An 18,048-nucleotide genomic window follows, 5' to 3' on the forward strand; every position below is an offset into this window, starting at 1 on the left:
GAGATAGGGAAGGGGTCCCCAGCTACACCCTCTTCCCTGGTGCTCCCTCCCCAACACTGCCACTGGCCCCCCTGCAGTGGGCCTCCCACTGAGGATTGGGGGCACCTAGTGACAGTGCTGCAGTGGGCTTAGTTGAGACCCTCCATCCCCACCTCCTATGGCCTAGTCTGTCAGCAACCTCCTCCTCCCCCGCCCCCCCGGCCCACGGTCACCGGGCTACCCCTCCTTACCCCCTCCCCCACCCGCTGCGATACGGGGCAACGGGGACAGCGGCCGTGCCTCCGACGGACGTCGCGGTTGCGTTGGGTATTGTCCTTCTTGGTCCGCGGCACCTTCGCCTGATTTTCCCCCTCCGGATCTACGAACGCCGATTCTCTCTTTGCTCTAAGTGGGGAACAAAAATCCTACCAGCAGATGTTGCAGAGGAAAAGCTAAGGCAGGTGCAGATGCACTGACCTTCAGGAAGGCAACACTTGCCAGAGCCCAGGGCCACCCTAAGGATATCCCCTGAACCCACCCATCACAGAAATGAGTATATTCCTACCGTCCGGCCTGCACATACCTCTGCTCCTCCAGGTGTTTTCCAACAGGGGAGATCCAGCCCAGAGTAGCAGCCCCCCTGATCTGCACAGATGTCAAACCTTGAGGAGAAAATACTCTATGCGACAGGAGTTCTGAAACCAAGTGTATGAAGTAAAAGTGCCTTGAACCTGGGCTGAAGTTGCCCTTGAACTTTTGGGTGGGTCTATAGTGCCATAGTCAGTTGCCGCTCATAAAGCCGTTCATCTGATCGCGATAGAAAAGGCAGAGAGATATACCTCCCCGTTTTTGGTTGTCGAATACTCGGTATTTTTTTCTTTCTCTTTTATCCTAAGATTTCCCATTCGTCAACGTCCAAGGGAATGAGTGTTGTGCAGTTTTATACGCCAGTGATTTGATATGTCCGTGATTTTAGTATGAAATTTGATTTTCAACTATTTTATTGTATTTTACGGTGCTGCTCCTCCTTTTATTCATTCATTTTTACATTTAGCTATTTTATTGACATAAAACCCTGCTGTGGTGGTTTGCCTGAATCTTTTTGTTGGTTTATATCTCCTGAATGAGAGAGAAATAACGATTCCATTCAACATCGAGTCGGTCAACCAGGATTAAGAGAGGGACAAGGGGTTATCTCGGTTGTGCTTTTGTCATATCAGCTTTGGAACTGTAATCCTGACATAGCACTATAGACTTGTGAAAGGTATTTCCCTCTAAAACTGGACCAATTTCTGAACGTGGAAAATGAGCCAAAACGGTCCAAATGGACCAGCTCTAAGCGCTCTGAAAACCAGATGTTTCTCCCAAGGGAAACATCCCAGGTTGCCTAGGAGGCCTTTTTTGACTTGAATAGTCTCTTTTCAGGAATTGAAGACCTGAAAGCAGATTGTTTTGCAGGAAGCAAAATTCTCCTTTCTGACCTTCAATATTCTTTCTTCAGCCCTTGAAGACCAGAGGTCGAGAAAGACAGGCTGGAGATTTTTGCAGGAAGCATCTTTCTCCTTTTACCCCCCAAATAGTCTCTTAAGGTCTTGAAGACCTTAGGGAGAGAAATGAGAGCTTTTTTTTTTTTTTTGCGTGAAGCAAATTTCTCCTTGTTTAACCCCATAGATTGTCTTTTCAGGCCTCAAAGGCATTGGGCAGAAAAAAGAAATCCGGAGACTTTGTGGGTAAGGCAAATTCCCTCTTTTTCACCTCAGATAGTCTCTTTTGTGGCCTTGAAGGCCTTAGATAGAGAAATCAAATGGGAGATGATTTGCTTGAAACAGATTTCTCCTTGGGCACAGCAAATCTTCTCTCTTAAGGCACAGAGGGCATTAGATAGAGAAATTAAACCTGGAGGTTGCTTGCACGCAGCAAAATTCTCCCTTTCCACCTCAAATATACCTTGGGAAGGGCCTTGAAGTCCTTCAGGAGGGGCACGCCGTGGGGCATGCGTGACTGTCTGGCATTTCTTTCTTTAACGGATCATCGGACCTTGAGATAGAAAGCTGTTACACAGGCAAGGACTCCAACCTGTGGCATGGGATGGCGAGCCTGCCCCCAGTTCTCCCAACTGACTCTTCCCTCTGGAGAGCCCAGAAATAACTCTACAACTCACTCCTCCCACCCCCAAATCCATCCCTCCTGGTTTCATCCCTCTGCTGCCGCCAGCATCTTTCCATCCAGTCCTTCCCAACCTCCCTCGGGTCGGCTTCTGCTGATGTCTGAGCCCGCAGCTCTGCCTACCTGTCCGGATGCCTGCTGGATGAGGTGCTCCAGAAATAGGCAGGTCGAGGCTCTGAAACATATCAACTGGGGTTTGAGCACAGACCACACCACAGTCTTCAGTAGGGAGAGCAGGAATTCTTTTCCAGACCTCATTCCCCAATCACAGCGTGAAAGGGATACGTGTAAGCATTTGCTCTTATCTCTTTTTGCACTATTCCAAACCTCCTCACCTAGAGTATGAACCCGATCCCAATAGTCCGGAGAGTGAACTGCCCTAAATCAGGGAGCCTTGCCTCAAGGCATTTTATTCATTCTTTTTAAGGAACCGTGAGGTAAATTTCCCTTGGAAATCCACAGTACGGTTCTGTTATTTCCTCTATTTTTACATTTCCTAGCAGTGCTACCTATTTAATCTCTCTTTTTATTTTCCTTATTATTTCTTCATAACTAAAGGCTCCCCGTACCTCCCGCCTCTCCTCTGACTGAATTTTAAGGGGTAAAAGCAACATCCTGACCAGAGTTCTTTCCCCGGAAAATGGATTGGGGAAATATTCTGTGAGGAAAGGTCCAAAGACCGTTTCATCTGGAATCGAAAAACGTGCAAGAGACGTCTCTAGGTTCAAATCATTCGCTACTAGCAGCCAATGTTTCTGGGTTGCTGTGGGTTGGTCCATGAGGAGATACTTATCCGTTCTTTTCAGATGGACTGGTCAACTCCCATCTTCTCTCAGGGTGTCCTGGTCTCCACAGGGCGGCTCGATCCCCCCATCGCTCCTTCCTCTTCCGCGTCGGGGCAGCTCCCTTGACTGCATCCCTCCTGGAGGTATCTAAAAGGCAACTCGGTGACACGGCAGAGTAGGAGAAATCATCCAGGGGCTTCTTGGCCTGGTTTGGGGTTCCTTCCAGAGACTAAAATCCTTTGTTCATTTCTCCCCCCGGGATAAAAAGAAATTTCACCGATCCAACTTTTAAATCAAATTTACGGAATACCCAAATGCACCACAGTCAATCTTTCCCACACACAACTTGCCCGTGGCCTCCCCCCAGAGCCCGGCTATACTCATTTCCCTCCCAAAAGAGGAATTTCTCCCTACCATCTGGCTTGTCACCTCTGCCGCTGTGCTCTCCGTGGCCAGTTTGGTCCAGTTGGTGCAGGGGTGGTCAGGACCTGTAAGTCTCCTCCTCCTCCCGCCTCCTCTGGTGCTTCTCCTCACCTCCTGGCGCCGAGGGTGAAGGGGGCACTTGGAGGTTCTGAAATGAGGCCAAACCTTGCTTTGAACGCAAAGGACAGCAACAGCCTTTTCCTGGGGGACAGCAGGAATTCCTTTTCCAGAGCCATTATTCATTCATACTGCCTACATGACATGCAAGTCATTTCTATATTTTCTCCCGTTTCTTCATCCCGATCGAAACCTCTCAAGGGAAAGGACTCCCATGTGGATAGTCAGGAGAGAGGGAGAGGCATTAGACGACGGGGAGCCCTAGAATAAAGACTTTTGATTAGGAAGGAAGGAAGGAAGGAAGGAAGGAAGGAAGGAAGGAAGGAAGGAAGGAAGGAAGGAAGGCAGGCCGGCCATGGACACTAAAGTTCCTTTTTTACCCACTGAGACATTCTAGTCCTGTGGTGGGGACCTAAGTCCTAGAGGCAAGAAATTGGCTTTCCAAAGGGAGAGCGGGCTAGTCCATGGTTCCAACTTGGTCACAGGGCAGGAGTTGAGGCACTTAGTTATTTCTTTGAGACACAGTCACCTCCCTTACTCTTCCCAAACAGACCAGAGGTCCACAGCCTGACTTGAGAGTCCTCCTCCTCTCCCATATGATCCCAGCTCTCTCTCTCTCTCTCTCTCAAACGCATCGCCTCAGCGCAGAGCTATCTGAGCAGCAAGAATTAACAGTTTTCAGTCATGGTTTTGGCCAACAAACTCCACAAGCCGGGCGTGCTTTCAGAGACGCTCACACCACAGGGTCACCCTTCCCGCAAAAGCGGGTCTTGCTTTCTGTCTCACAGTTTTCTGTCTCTACCTCACTTCTCTTTCCTTAAAGTCAAGTCGGGCAGTCGAGTCACAGTCCTTTCTGAGAATGTTCGCCTCACATTTCAACCGCCTCGCCAGCTTCTCCCCCCCTCCACCTTCCCCCCCACTCCACCCACCCTCCGAGAAACCGGCAGAGGGAATAGGCCCTTTGAGGGAATCATTTGGAATACCGATTTAATTCCCTCACACAATTCCCTCAAATCACTCCCATTCTCTGAGAAGCCAAACCGGGAAAATCTATCCAGGGGAGGGCAAACGGAGTGGGTCCTGGGGTCTTTTGAGTTCCTGTCAGGCTAATGGGGGTTTTTTCTCATTTTTTTTTTCCTGAACCTGCCGTGCCTCCCCTCAGACCGGCTTTGCGTGAGGCAGGGCCTTTGCTCGCTCGTTTGCTCGCCCCCTCCGTCCTCACCAGCCTCCTTCCCCGACTCTAAGCTCGGCCCGCTGCACACTGAGAAACCCGGGCGGGGCCTCTTATAGTCGGCGTCTGAGGGGCGCGGGGGGGGAGCCGAGGATGTCCCCTTCTTCGCCTCTGATTGGAGGCGATCTTCTTCGCCCCGCCTTCTTCACCCGCTGAGGGAAGGAGGATAGAAAAAAAAAAATCTCCTCAGGTTTTCCAAATGGCGTCTAGTTTGCGCATTGTGGATTTTTCTATTGCAAAAGACGTCATTTGGAGCCTGGGGGGGGGGGGGACGTTATCAATCTTCCTTCTGGGGGAGAAGTTTTTCCTCAGGATTAAAAAAAAAATGGGATGGGTTTTCGTTCAAAAGCTAAAATACTAATTTCGTTAATAAGTGATTTTTTGAGCGCTTACTAGCTGCCAAGAACTGTCCTAAGCGCTGAGGGGGAGAGCCGAGGTTACTGGGTTGTCCCAGGTGGGGCCCACAGTCTTCAGGCCCATTTTCCGGATGAGGTGCCTGAGGCCCAGAGAAGTTAAGTGACTCGCCCAAAGTCACCGAGCCGCGCAGTGGCGGAGAGGGGATTCGAACCCACGACTTCTGCCTCCCGAGCCCGAGCTCTTTCCACCAGGGCCAGAGAAAACCTCTGTGGAACATGGTTCAGGCAGTCTCCATTTGGCTCTAGGCAAATTTTACCCGCCCCCTTCCGAGACCCTGAGCGGGCGCGGTGAAAGAGCACGGGTTTGGGAGTCGGAGGTTATGGGTTCGAATCCCCTGGCTGGAGCGAAAAGCACGGGCTTGGGAGTCAGAGGTCGTGGGTTCGAGTTCCTGCTCCACTCTTGAGCGGCTCTGCGACTATGCCTCAGTTACCTCATCTGTCACATGGGGCTGTGAGCCCCCACTGGGACGAAAACCTGATAACCTTGTACCTTCCTTTGCGCTCAGAACTGTGCTTGCTACATAGTAAGCGCTACCAAATACCATGATCCTTCTGATTATGATTCGAGGCGACTGTGAGGAAAAGAGCCTCACGTGGGACAACCTGATGACCCTGTATCTATCCCAGCGTTTAGAACAGTGCTCTGCACATAGTAAGCGCTTAACAAATACCAACGTTATTATTTGGCTCTAGGCAAATTTTGCCCGCCCCCCTTCCGAGACCCTGAACCGGCGGGGTGAAAGAGCACGGGTTTGGGAGTTGGGGGTTATGGGTTCGAATCCCTGGAGCCGGAGCGAAAAGCACTGGTTTGGGAGTCAGAGGTCGTGGGTTCGAGTTCCTGCTCCGCTCTTGAGCGGCTCTGTGACTCTGCCTCAGTTACCTCATCTGTCAAATGGGGCTGTGAGCCCCCACTGGGACAAAAACCTGGTAACCTTGTACCTTCCTTTGCGCTCAAAACTGTGCTTGCTACATAGTAAGCGCTACCAAATACCATGATCCTTCTGAGGAGAAGCAGCGTGGCTCAGTGGAAAGAGCACGGGCTTTGGAGTCAGGGCTCGTGAGTTCGAATCCCAGCTCTGCCACTTGTCGGCTGTGTGACTGTGGGCCAGTCACTTGACTTCTCTGTGCCTCAGTTCCCTCATCTGTAAAATGGGGATTAAGACTGTGAGGCCCACGTGGGACAACCCGATTCCCCTATGTCTACCCCAGCGCTTAGAACGGTGCCCGGCACATAGTAAGCGCTTAACAAATACCAACATTATTATTATTATTATTATGATTCGAGGCGACTGTGAGCAAAAGAGCCTCACGTGGGACAACCTGATGACCCTGTATCTCTCCCAGCGTTTAGAACAGTGCTCTGCACATAGTAAGCGCTTTAGTAAGCGCTTAACAAATACCAACGTTATTATTTGGCTCTAGGCAAATTTTACCCGCCCCCTTCTGAGACCCTGAGCCGGCGGGGTGAAAGAGCACGGGTTTGGGAGTCGAGGGTTGTGGGTTCGAATCCCCGTGGGAGGAGCGAAAAGCACAGGCTTGGGAGTCACAGGTCGTGGGTTCGAGTTCCTGCTCCGCTCTTGAGCGGCTCTGTGACTCTGCCTCAGTTACCTCATCTGTCCTGGCGTCCTGGAGAAGCAGCGTGGCTCAGTGGAAAGAGCACGGGCTTTGGAGTCAGGGCTCATGAGTTCGAATCCCAGCTCTGCCACTTGTCGGCTGTGTGACTGAGAGCAAGTCACTTCACTTCTCTGCGCCTCAGTTCCCTCATCTGTAAAATGGGGATTAAGACTGTGAGCCCCACGTGGGACAACCTGATTCCCCTTTGTCTACCCCAGCGCTTAGAACAGTGCTCGGCACATAGGAAGCACTTAACAAATACCAACAATTATTATTATTATTATTATTATCTGTCGTGGCTCAGTGGAAAGAGCCTGGGCTTTGGAGTCAGAGGTCATGAGTTCGAATCCCGACTCTGCCTCTTGTCGGCTGTGTGACCTTGGGCAAGTCACTTCACTTCTCTTTGCCTCAGTTACTTCATCTGTAAAATAGGGATTAAGACTGTGAGCCCCACGTGGGACAACCTGATTCCCCTGTGTCTACCCCAGCGCTTAGAACAGTGCTCTGCACATAGTAAGCGCTTAACAAATACCAACATTATTATTATTATCTGTCAAATGTGGCTGTGAGCCCCCACTGGGACAAAAACCTGATAACCTTGTACTTTCCTTGGCGCTCAGAACCGTGCTTGCCACATAGTAAGCGCTAACAAATACCATTATCCTTCTGATTATGATTCGAGGCGACTGTGAGCAAAAGAGCCTCACGTGGGACAACCTGATGACCCTGTATCTATCCCAGCGTTTAGAACAGTGCTCTGCACATAGTAAGCGCTTAACAAATACCAACGTTATTATTTGGCTCTAGGCAAATTTTACCCGCCCCCCTTCCGAGACCCTGAACCGGTGGGGTGAAAGAGCACGGGTTTGGGAGTTGGGGGTTATGGGTTCGAATCCCTGGAGCCGGAGCGAAAAGCACTGGTTTGGGAGTCAGAGGTCGTGGGTTCGAATTCCTGCTCCGCTCTGGAGCGGCTCTGCGACTCTGCCTCAGTTACCTCATCTGGCAAATGGGGCTGTGAGCCCCCACTGGGACAAAAACCTGATAACCTTGTACCTTCCTTTGCGCTTGCCACATAGTAAGCGCTAGCAAATACCATTATACTTCTTACTATTATTAGAGTCAACTGTGAGGAAAAGGGCCTTACTTTGGATGACTTTTCAGTCAGCATTTTGGGCTCCTAGGGATGAAAGGTAGCCCTGCAATGCTTGAAAGTCTGGCTGGCATTGGGAAAAGGCAAATCCCCTCCAATTCTTCCGGGGGAGCGGGCACAGTGACCCAACTAGTAGGTTTTTGGGGTTTTTTTCATTTCTCTGGAATAAATTTTTCATTGAGTGTTGTTGGGTAGGCATAGTCTCTATCTGTGCCCGAATTGTACTCTCCAAGCGCCTAGTACAGTGCTCTGAGAAGCAGCGTGGCTCAGTGGAAAGAGCACGGGCTTTGGAGTCAGGGCTCGTGAGTTCGAATCCCAGCTCTGCCACTTGTCGGCTCTGTGACTGTGGGCAAGTCACTTAACTTCTCTGTGCCTCAGTTCCCTCATCTGTAAAATGGGGATTAAGACTGTGAGCCCCACCTGTGACGACCTGATTCCCCTATGTCTACCCCAGCGCTTAGAACAGTGCTCGGCACATAGTAAGCGCTTAACAAATACAAATACCAACATTATTATTGCTCTGCACACAGTGAGCCGTCAATAAAGACGATTGAATGAATGAATTAATTCAAGGACTATGAAAGCTTAGTCTCTGTCAATGCCTCCCTTGAGCGACAGAGCCCAGTTGTCCCTCCTCATCCCCTGCCCGTCACCTCTGCTCGCCGCTCACCGAACCCTCTCGGCCCGGCTAGTCGGGGGCTCGGTGACTCCACGGGTCAGCCAGAGATGAGCCGGGTGCCCAAGTGACCCAAGGAGTCACCAGGCGGTCAGGGGGGTGCCCGACTAACCCTCTAGCTTCATCGGGAGGTCAGGTTGGCGCCACAGTTACCGGATGGGCAGAGCCTACGCTGTCCCCCTGACTGGTATATTCTCCTGCCCCACAAAGCACCAAACTGGAAGAAAAAAAAAGAAACTCTTTTCCTACATTTCCTTGGAAATCCGGCTAATTCTGATGAATTTAATCAGAGATGATACTAAAAAAAAAAAAGCCCCAAGGAAATGGGGTTTTTTCCTGCCCTGGACTAAGGTCTCTTTTGCCCCTTTCCTCTCCTTTCTGTATCACTCTGGCAACAGGATCTGTATACCTTTAAGCCCAAGAGAGGCAGCGGGGCTGAGTGGAAAGAGCCCGGGGTTGGGAGGCAGAGGCCATGCGTTCTAATCGCTGCTCTGCCGCTTCTCTGCTGGGTGACCCTGGGCAAGTCACTTTACTTCTCTGGGGCTCAGTTACCTCATCTGCAAAACAGGGGTTAAGACTTTAAGCCCCACTTGGGATAACCTAATTACTTTGTATCTACTCAAGTTTTTAGAACAGTGCTTGCCCCACAGTAAGTGCTTACAAACACCATCATCCTCATTATTATTATCATTATCATTATTATTATTATTCTCTGTGCTTTACTTCCCTCCTCTGCAAATTGGAGACTAAGACTTTGAGCGCCACGTGGGAGGACAACCTGATTACCTTCTATCTACCAGTTTTGAGAACAGTGCTTGCCACCTAGTAAAGTGCTTAAAAAATACCAACATCCCCATCGTAATTATTATTATCATTACTGAGGGTTTGGAAGGCTACAGTGCAGTTGATAGATGTGATACCTACCCACGTGGACTTGACAAACAGTTGGGGAGGACAGAGGTGAAAATAAAGTGAACAGGTTGCAAGGGTACAGGCTTGGGAGTCAGAGGACATGGGTTTGAATCCCTGCGGGGCTGCTTGTTGTGCTGTGTGACCTTGGCCAAGTCACTTAACTTTTCTCTGCTTCAGTTCCCGCATCTGTAACATGATGAGGATTCAGAATGGAAGCCCCACCTGGGACAGGGACTTTGGGTCCAACCTGATTAGCTGGTATCACCCCAAGCCCTTGGAATACTGCTTGGCACATTGTAAGCGTGTGTCCAATATCTTAAATGGAATTCTTGCCGTTATTCGATTCGGGGAAGCGATGGAGTATGTGGATGTGCTTAGGGGGCATTTTGGTTGCCTAAACTGCTGGCAGTAGGACATACCTTACCCACATTTATCCAGTGGCGTTACACCAATGTCCCCCCACAAGTCAAGGGACCCAAAGTGATGCCCGACTGCGTTTTCATGGGGAAAAAATGTGCGATCGTCTCCCTCCAAACCACGGATCCTCGTAGATGCCGTCTCACAGTACAAGTGGGGATATTTGAAAATAGAGGGATGAGGCTTGATGAATGAAGAGCCATCAGACCTTTGGCCAGGGTAAAGTAGGCCCAGGTGCAACTCCTCGGACCCGCAGGTGGTGGCGGCAGCAGCAGCAGCAGCAGCAGCAAGTTGTTCTCCTCGGCTCTCCCAGTTGCTGCTCCCTCTTGGCTAGCTCTGAAGTCGCTGGAAGGGGCAGGGGTGGATCCAGGGGGCGTCAGGGACAGTCCCAGGCCCCAGAAGACATTCTGAGGCTTGGGTCGGGGCTGGTGGGGGTTCGGGGTGGGTCCGGGCCCGGTGGGGTGAAGTCAGGAGCGCTTCAGGACCGTTGCCCTCCGACTGCTGAGAGTCCAAGGAAGAAGGTAGGGCTGGCTTGGCTGCAGATCCGTGGTCCTTGAATGTTGGGGGTGGGCTGTTGAAACCACAATTTTCACCCGTTGTCTTTAGGGAGGAAAGGTTAGGAGGAGAAATGGAAGGGGCTGGAGAAAAAGGAGGGAAGGCAGAGGCGAAAAGCTAGGGAAGGGGTCCCCAGCCACCCCTTTAAGGCCAAGAGAGGCAGCGTGGCTTAGTGCACAGAGCCCGGTGTCGAGAGACAGAGGACATGGGTTCTAATCCCTGCTCTGCTGCTTGTCTGCTGGGTGACGCTGGTCAGGTCACTTAGCTTCTCGGGGTCTCGCTTACCTTATCTGCAAAATGGGGATTATGACTCTGAGCCCCACGTGGGACATCCTAATTATCCTAGTTTTTAGGCACAGTGCTTGCCTCATAGTCCGTTCTGACAGATACCTTCATCCTGATTATTATCCTTCTTCTTCTTCTTATTGTTCTCTGTGCTTCAGTTTCCAAATGTACCAAATGGAGATTAAGACTTGGAGCCCCACGTGGGAGGACACCCTGATGACAGTGCTTGCCACATAGTAGGGGCTTAACATATACCATCATCCTCATCATAATTATTATTCTCCTTACTGAGGGTTTGGAAGGCTACAGTACAGTTGATAGATGTGATTTCTACCCACAGGGACTGGTTTTGGCGGGGGGCGGTTATTTTTTGGGGTTTTTTTGGACAAACGGTTGGGGAGGACAGACCTGAAAATAAAGTAGACACGATGCAGGGGCACAGGCTTGGGAGTCAGAGGTCATGGGTTCTAATCCCTGCTCTGCTGCTTGTCTGCTGTGGGAGCTTGGGCAAGTCACTTAACTTTTCTCTGCTTCAGTTCCCGCATCTATAACATGATGAGAATTCAGAACGGAAGCCCGACTAGGGACAAGGACTATGCATCCAACCTGATCAGCTGGTATCACCCCAAGCCCTTGGAATACTGCTCGGCACATTGTAGGCATGTGTCAAATACATTAAATGGAATTCTTGCCGTTATTTGACTCGGGGAAGCGATGGAGTACATGGATGTGCTTAGGGGGCATTTTGGTTGCCTAAACTGCTGGCGGTAGGACGTCCCTTTCCCCCATTTAACTAGTGGCGATACACCAGTGTCCCCCCGATGAGATGCCCGACTGTGTTTTTATGGACAAAAAGGTGCGATGGTCTCTCTCCAAACTGCGGAACCTCGTAGATGCAGTCTCACCATCGGTGTTACCTAAGAACTGAGAGCCCAGTCTAGATCATGCACCATAAAGCTTTCCAGAGGAAAAGCAAGCAGGCACCTGGTGAACGTCCAGGGAGAACTAAAGATTATTCTGATGTTCATCATGATAGCGTGAATACTGATAACTTTTTTGGAATGTTTTTCTCTGTGTGCCCGCTTTCTGAGATCCTAGGGGTGGAACTGGATAATGAATTATTTCTATTCATTAAAAGCAGAATGAAAACCTCTGTTTATCTAAAAGGTTTGGCTGTCACACGATAATCACACAGCGTGGCTCAGTGGAAAGAGTCTGGGCTTGGGAGTTAGAGGTCACGGGTTCGAATGTCTGCTCTGCCACTTGTCAGCTGTGTGACCCTGGGCAAGTCACTTAACCTCTCTGTGCCACAGTTCCCTCATCTGTAAAATGGGGATTAAGACTGTGAGCCTCACATGGGACAACCTGATGACCCTGTAAATCCACCCCAGCGCTTCGAAGAGTGCTCTGCACATAGTGCTTAACCCATGCCAACACTTTCCTGGGCTCCATTATGTAAAGAAAAAAGGTATTCTAGGACTGTTTCCAAAATAGGTGTAAGGACTGAATGTTTTATGGCTACCCTATAGGTCCCCAAATTTTGAATGGAGCTAAGAGTACAAGTGGGATACTTGAAAATCGAGGGATAAAGCTTGATGCGTGAAGAGCAGTTAGTTTTTCACACGGTAAAGTAGCTGGGTCTAGGCTAGGGCAACTCCTGCCTGCCTGGTTTTTCTCCTCTGCTCTACCAGTCTCTGCTCCTGTTCATCAGCTCTGGGGGCCAGTGGTTGCATTTGTCTAAGCCTATAGGGATGAGCTAGGAAGGGGTGTGGGGTTTTGTGTTTAGGAGTGCGCGGCATCGGTAGAAAGTTACAAGAGTATGTCTGAAGTGGGGTTGACCCTAAGGGGAGAGCCAAGGGTTGTGTTTGTGTCTTATCATTGGCCCATTTATCCAAGGCAGCTGTCCACACCTCGAACTATACCTTGGAAGGATTCAGTCTGGATCAGGGGCCCAACCATGTCTCCTGGGAGCTGGTAGGGACATTAAAACAACAAAAACGCCACCAAAATAAACCCCTTCTGAGGAAGTGGGTGGTACCTAGTGCCATAGATCACCCTTCCACTTTCCCCTCAGAACTGTCCCACTTTGGGCTGGCTCAGGAGTCCCCCTGCTTCTGCTTACTGTAAAGTCCTCAGGCAGGGCTGCCACCTTCACTTTCCTTTATCCAAGTCATTAGCCCTGAAGATCTGTCTTGATTATCCTACCCAGACACCATCTCTTTGATGAACCCAACAGAGACCCAATCCACAGAAGATCAGCAGCTGTGAGATGGGTTTTTCACAAGTTTTACTGAGTAACAACGGTTGGGGGGAAGAACAGGTATTCTTTTCTGGGCACAGGTGTAGAAAAAGGAAAAGGGGTACCAGGACGGTTTCCACAACATGAGCAAGGACTTCGTTTTCTTATGGCCATTCCATAGGTCCCAACATTTTGGAAGGAGCTCAGAGTACAAGTGGAGAAACCTGAACATAGACGGGTTAAGCCTTGATGAGTGAAGAGCAATCAGAGTTTTGGCCAGGGTAAAGTAGGCGGGTCTAGGTTCAGGTGCAACTCTTGGGACCCACAGCTGGTGGCAGCAGCAGCAGCAGCAGCAGCAAGTTGTTCTCCTCTGCTCTCCCAGTTTCTGCTCCTCTTGGCTAGCTCTGATGGTGCTGGAAGGGGCAGGGGTGGATCCAGTGGGGGTCAGGGACAACCCCAGGCCTCAGAAGACATTCTGAGGCTTGGGTCGGGGCTGGGTGGTCTGGGCTGGTGGGGAATTGGGGTGGGGCGGAGGTGGGTGGTCTGCGCTGGCATGGGTCCGGGTCCCGTGGGGTGAAGTCAGGAGTGCTTCAGGACTGTTTCCCTCCAGCTGTTGAGAGTCCAGGGAGAAGGTAGGGCTGGCTTGGCTGCAGATCCGTGGTCCTCGAATGTTGGAGGTAGGCTGTTGAAACAACATTTTTCACTCTTTGTCTTTAGGGAGGAAAGGTTAGGAGGAGAAATGGAAGGGGCTGGGGAAAAAGGAATGAAGACAGAGGGGACAGGATAGGGAAGGGGTCCCCGGCCACACCCTCTTCCCTGCTGCTCCTTCCCCCGCACTGCCACCGTCCCCCCTGCAGTGGGCCTCCCACTGAGGAGCAGGGGGCACCTAGTGGCAGTGCTGCAGTGGGCTTAGTTGAGACCCTCCGTCCCCACCTCCTCGGGCCTAGTCTGTCAGCATCCTTCTCCGCCTCCCCCCCGGGCCCCTCTCACCGGGCTGCCCCCGCTACCCCCCGCTGCAATACGGGGCCGCGGGGACAACGGCCGTCACTCCGACGGGCATCGCAGTAGCGTGCTGTATTCTCCCTCTTGGTCGGTGGCACCGTCGCCTCCTTTTCTCTCCCTGGACCTAGGAACGCTGATTCTCTCTTTGCTCTACGTGGGCAACAAAAATCCTACCGGCAGATGTTGCAGAGGACAAACTAAGGTAGGTGCGGATGCACTGACATTCAGGAGGGGAACGCTTTCCAGAGCCCAGGGCCACCCTGAGGACATCCCCCCTGAACCCACCCTTCCCCGAAATGCGTACATTCCTTCCGTCCGGCCCGCGCTTACCTCTGCTCCTCCCGGTGCTTACCAACCGACGGTCAGGCGAGATCCAGCCCAGAGTAGCAGCCCCCCAGTTCTGCACAGATTCAAAACCTTGACGACAAAACACTCAATGTGCCAGGCATTCTGAAACCAAGTGTATGAAGTAAAACTGCCTTGAACCTGGGCTGACGTTTCCTTTGCTGTAAGTCTATAGTGCTATAGTCAGTTGGCGCTCATAAAGCCATTCATCTGATCGCGATAGAAAAGGCAAAGAGATCAACCTCCCCGTTTTTGGTCGTCGAATACTCGGTATTTTTTTCTTTCTCTTTTATCCTAAGATTTCCCATACATCAATGTCCAAGGGAATGAGTGTTGTGCATTTTTATATGTCATGGATTTTATATGTCAGTGATTTTAGTATTAAATTTTATTTAAACTATTTTATTGTATTTTATTGTGCCGCTCCTTTTGCTTTTTAGGTTTATTTTTATTTTATTGAACTATTTTATTGACTTTTTAAAGGCTGCTGTGGTGGCTTGCATGAATCTTTTTGTTGTTTTCTATCTCCTGAATGAGAGCGAAATAACATTCCATTGAACATTGAGTGGTCAACCAGGATTTAGAGAGGGACAAGGGGTTATCTCCGTTGTGCTTTCGTCATAACAGGTTTGGAATTGTAATCCTGACATAACACTATAGACTTGTGAAAGGTATTTCCCTCTAAAACTGGACCAATTTCTGAACGTGGAAAATGAGCCAAAATGGTCCAAATGGAGCAGTTCTAACCGCTCAGAAAGCCAGAAGGCTCCCAAGAGAAATGTCCCAGGTTGCCTCCGAAGCCCTTTTAGGACTCAAATAGTTTCTTTTCAGGTCTTGAAGGCAGGAAGGCCCTGGAGGGGAGGCCGCTTCACATGAAGTAAAGCTTTTCTGGAATTTGGCATGAGACAAAATCCCTCCTCCCCCTCCTCCACCTCCACGTTTCTTTGATCGCCCTCCACTAGCCTGGACCCGAGCCTCGGGTCCAGAGCCTTTTCCTCTTAACCAGTAGCCGGATTTTCTCCAAACCCAACCGTCCTCCGATTTTCCTTCCTCCTCCGTTCTATGGCGGGAATGGAGCCTTTCTCCAGTCGAGCCGGCTGGCCCTGCAGGGAGAGAGAAGATACGGTTCCATTCTTCATCACACACCTCTACCTATTTCTGGTACGTAGATTCAGGAGTTAAAATCAGATTCATTTTCCAAAATCTTTCTCCTTCCTAAGGTCGATTAATGTTTGGACACTGAGGAGAGGAACCAGATTTGGTTCCAGCCCCAATATTTCACTGCATGCACCACACAACAAAGGGAAAAATCAACCAGAAGAAAGGGAATTCCAAACTGGGGAACGGTAAATCACTCTCTCTCATTATGACACATATAGATCTGTATGCACCCTGCAAGGGCTGCTTACCCATTCCTTTCTCCATCCTTTCCACACTTAGAAGACCTCAGCTCTTAGGATGCAGGATCTAGAGAAGAGGCAGGAGAGCGAGTACGTGAAAATCTGGTCCCAGAGAAGCAACGTGGCTCCCTGGAAAGAGCACGGGCTTGGGAGTCAGAGGTCATGAGTTTGAACCCCTGCTCTGCCCCTTGTCAGCTGTGTGACTGTGGGCAAGTCACTTAACTTCTCTGTGCCTCAGTCACCTCATCTGTAAAAATGGGGATTACCCGTGAGCCTCACGTGGGACGACCTGATTACCCTGTATCTACCCCAGCGCTCAGAACAGTGCTCGGCCCATAGTAAGCGCTTTACGAATACCAACCTTATTATTACAAGCCAAATAGGCTCAATCCAGGGAAAGATGACGGCCAGGGCACTGTGACCGATGCACCAGGTAAACCCATCACTTAATCCCAACTCAAAACCAACTCATTTGTGCTCTACAGCAAGCTGACGGGGAGATTTCCAGGGTGAATCGGACGGGAAATGTGGCCAACCCCACCCGGGAATCCAACTGTAATGCTGACTTGACAAACTAACATTTGTATCTGGATCTGAATGATAGTTCCACGGGAGCCCAAACTTTGAAACAGATGTCTAACGGTTTTAAAGAATTCCAAGTCACGTCTTCAGATCGGACAGCACACGGTGAGTGACTGGCCTCCAAAGCGTCCCCTCCTAGCAAGCTAAAGAATCATAAAAACCCGGCCCTCTCCCATTGGCCCGTCCAACCTCCTACCTGGTTCCATGGCAAGGAGTGGTTTGGTGACTTTGTCCAAGGTTGAGGTGGCAGAGCAGGCAGAGTGGAAGGATAAAAGGGAAACCCCTTTCAGGGACTGGGGGGTGGGGGGGAAGTAGCATGAAGCTCTTCACCCCACTGCTACCTCTTGGCTCTCTGTCCAACAACCCAAGCCATAAAGACCAGGCGTGGAGCCTGAAGGGAGCACAGGAGGGTGCACAGCTAGATTTAGGCCTGGAGCCAGACAGACGGTGTAGGAATCTATTCTCTCTGTTTGGCACTCGGGCTAGTCCACCTCCATTATCAAATAAAAGGTCTTGGAGACCTAAGGGGGAGAAATAAGCCGCAGATTTACTGGCACGAAGCACGTGTCTCCTCTTCATCTCAAGTCTAAGTGAAGGGGCCTTGAAGGCCAGAGGTGGTGTACTAAGCAGGAGGTTTGTCTGCATGAAGCAAGTTTTACCTTTTTCTTTTGTCTCAAACATTTTCATTTCTCTCCTAATGCAAAGGCTTGGGGGAAGGCCTGTGGTGGCCAGATCAGGGGGAAGATTTTGCAGGGAGCAGATTTCTCCTTTTCGCTCCAAGTATATTGTGAGTTCTCGGTCACAAAGCACAAGGACTTTAAGGTAAGGGTGAGGTTAAAAAACCAAAGAGGAAATCTGCATGTGGTACGTGTCTCCTTTAACTCCTCAGATGTTCTCTGTGCAGGCCTTAAGGGCCATGGGTAGAAAAATAAATGGGATTTTCTTTTGGCATGAAGCACATTACTCCTTTTCCACCTCCTAAATTGTCTATGTAGGCCTTAGAGAGTTTAAGTGAGAGAAATTCAAACGTGGAGATTTTTTTGCATGAAGCAAATTTCTCCTGTCCTACCTCCAATATTCTTCTGCAGGCCTTGAAGACCTCAAGTGGAGAAAAGCAGGAGATGTTTCGCATGAAGCAATTTTCTCCTTCCCCAGCTCATATATTTTGTCTTCACGTCTTGAAGACCTTCGGGAGACAAGTGAACGGAATAACTTTTGCATGAAGGAAACTTCTCCTTTTTCACCTCATTCAATCTCCAGCCACTCTCAGTATACACAGGCCTTGAAGGCCTGAGGTGGACTAAGGAAGGCACAGGAGATGTGTCCTTGCCAGGTCCTTTGCCAGCTCACCTATTTTCTCTTTGGGTCTTGAAGACCCTAGATAGAAAAATGACCGGGTGATTTTTTTATATGAAGCAAATTCTCCTTTGTCACAACAGTTCTCCTTTCAGGTCTTGAAGACCTTAGGCGACAAATTCAAGCAGGGGTTTGTTCACCTGAGTTACGTTTCTGCTTTTCCACCATCTATATTCTCCCTCAATTCTCAATTGCAGGGCCTTGGAAAGCCTTAGGTGGAGTAACAAACAATAACATTTTTGCAGGAAGCAAGACCTCTCCTTTCCCAGCTCACATGTACTCTCTCTTTCCAGGCCTGGAAAACCATAGGGAGAGGATAAGTGGGAGTTTTTCCTCCATCAAGCAAATGGCTTCTCGTGCACGTCGCATAGTCTCTATTCACCCTCAATTACAATGCC

General features: G+C 50.0%; 1 protein-coding gene and 3 long non-coding RNA genes across 8 annotated transcripts in view; 1 reads left to right on the forward strand and 3 right to left on the reverse strand.

The window, feature by feature from the left end:
• Window positions 1-279: 279 nt before the first annotated feature.
• On the reverse strand, window positions 280-4,852 carry LOC114815456. 5 transcript variants are annotated; one of them, XR_003763243.2, is made up of 6 exons: window positions 4,693-4,798; window positions 3,345-3,501; window positions 2,269-3,077; window positions 1,927-2,016; window positions 563-641; window positions 280-384 (listed from the first exon to the last, which is right to left on the reverse strand). It is a non-coding gene; the product is annotated as an uncharacterized LOC114815456 (long non-coding RNA). The 5 variants fall into 5 exon arrangements; XR_003763241.2 differs by having other exon boundaries at window positions 1,927-2,030; XR_003763244.2 differs by having other exon boundaries at window positions 280-404; window positions 1,927-3,077; window positions 4,693-4,852.
• Window positions 4,853-10,351: 5,499 nt separating this feature from the next.
• LOC120638739 lies at window positions 10,352-17,442 on the forward strand. The gene is made up of 3 exons (XR_005660638.1): window positions 10,352-10,407; window positions 16,198-16,399; window positions 17,383-17,442. It is a non-coding gene; the product is annotated as an uncharacterized LOC120638739 (long non-coding RNA).
• LOC114815415 lies at window positions 12,997-17,389 on the reverse strand. Its single transcript, XR_003763175.2, has 3 exons — window positions 16,491-17,389; window positions 15,722-15,779; window positions 12,997-15,415 (listed from the first exon to the last, which is right to left on the reverse strand). It is a non-coding gene; the product is annotated as an uncharacterized LOC114815415 (long non-coding RNA).
• Window positions 17,443-17,724: 282 nt separating the features above from the next.
• MAD2L1 (mitotic arrest deficient 2 like 1) overlaps window positions 17,725-18,048 on the reverse strand; it is a 4,691-nt gene continuing 4,367 nt past the window's right edge. The window contains exon 3 of the mRNA XM_039913687.1: window positions 17,725-17,756. Coding sequence (XP_039769621.1) covers window positions 17,725-17,756 — 32 coding nt within the window. The remainder of the gene's footprint in view (window positions 17,757-18,048) is intronic.

Source organism: Ornithorhynchus anatinus, chromosome 12 (genome assembly GCF_004115215.2).
Source record: "Ornithorhynchus anatinus isolate Pmale09 chromosome 12, mOrnAna1.pri.v4, whole genome shotgun sequence".
Classification (NCBI taxonomy): Eukaryota; Metazoa; Chordata; class Mammalia; order Monotremata; family Ornithorhynchidae; genus Ornithorhynchus; species Ornithorhynchus anatinus.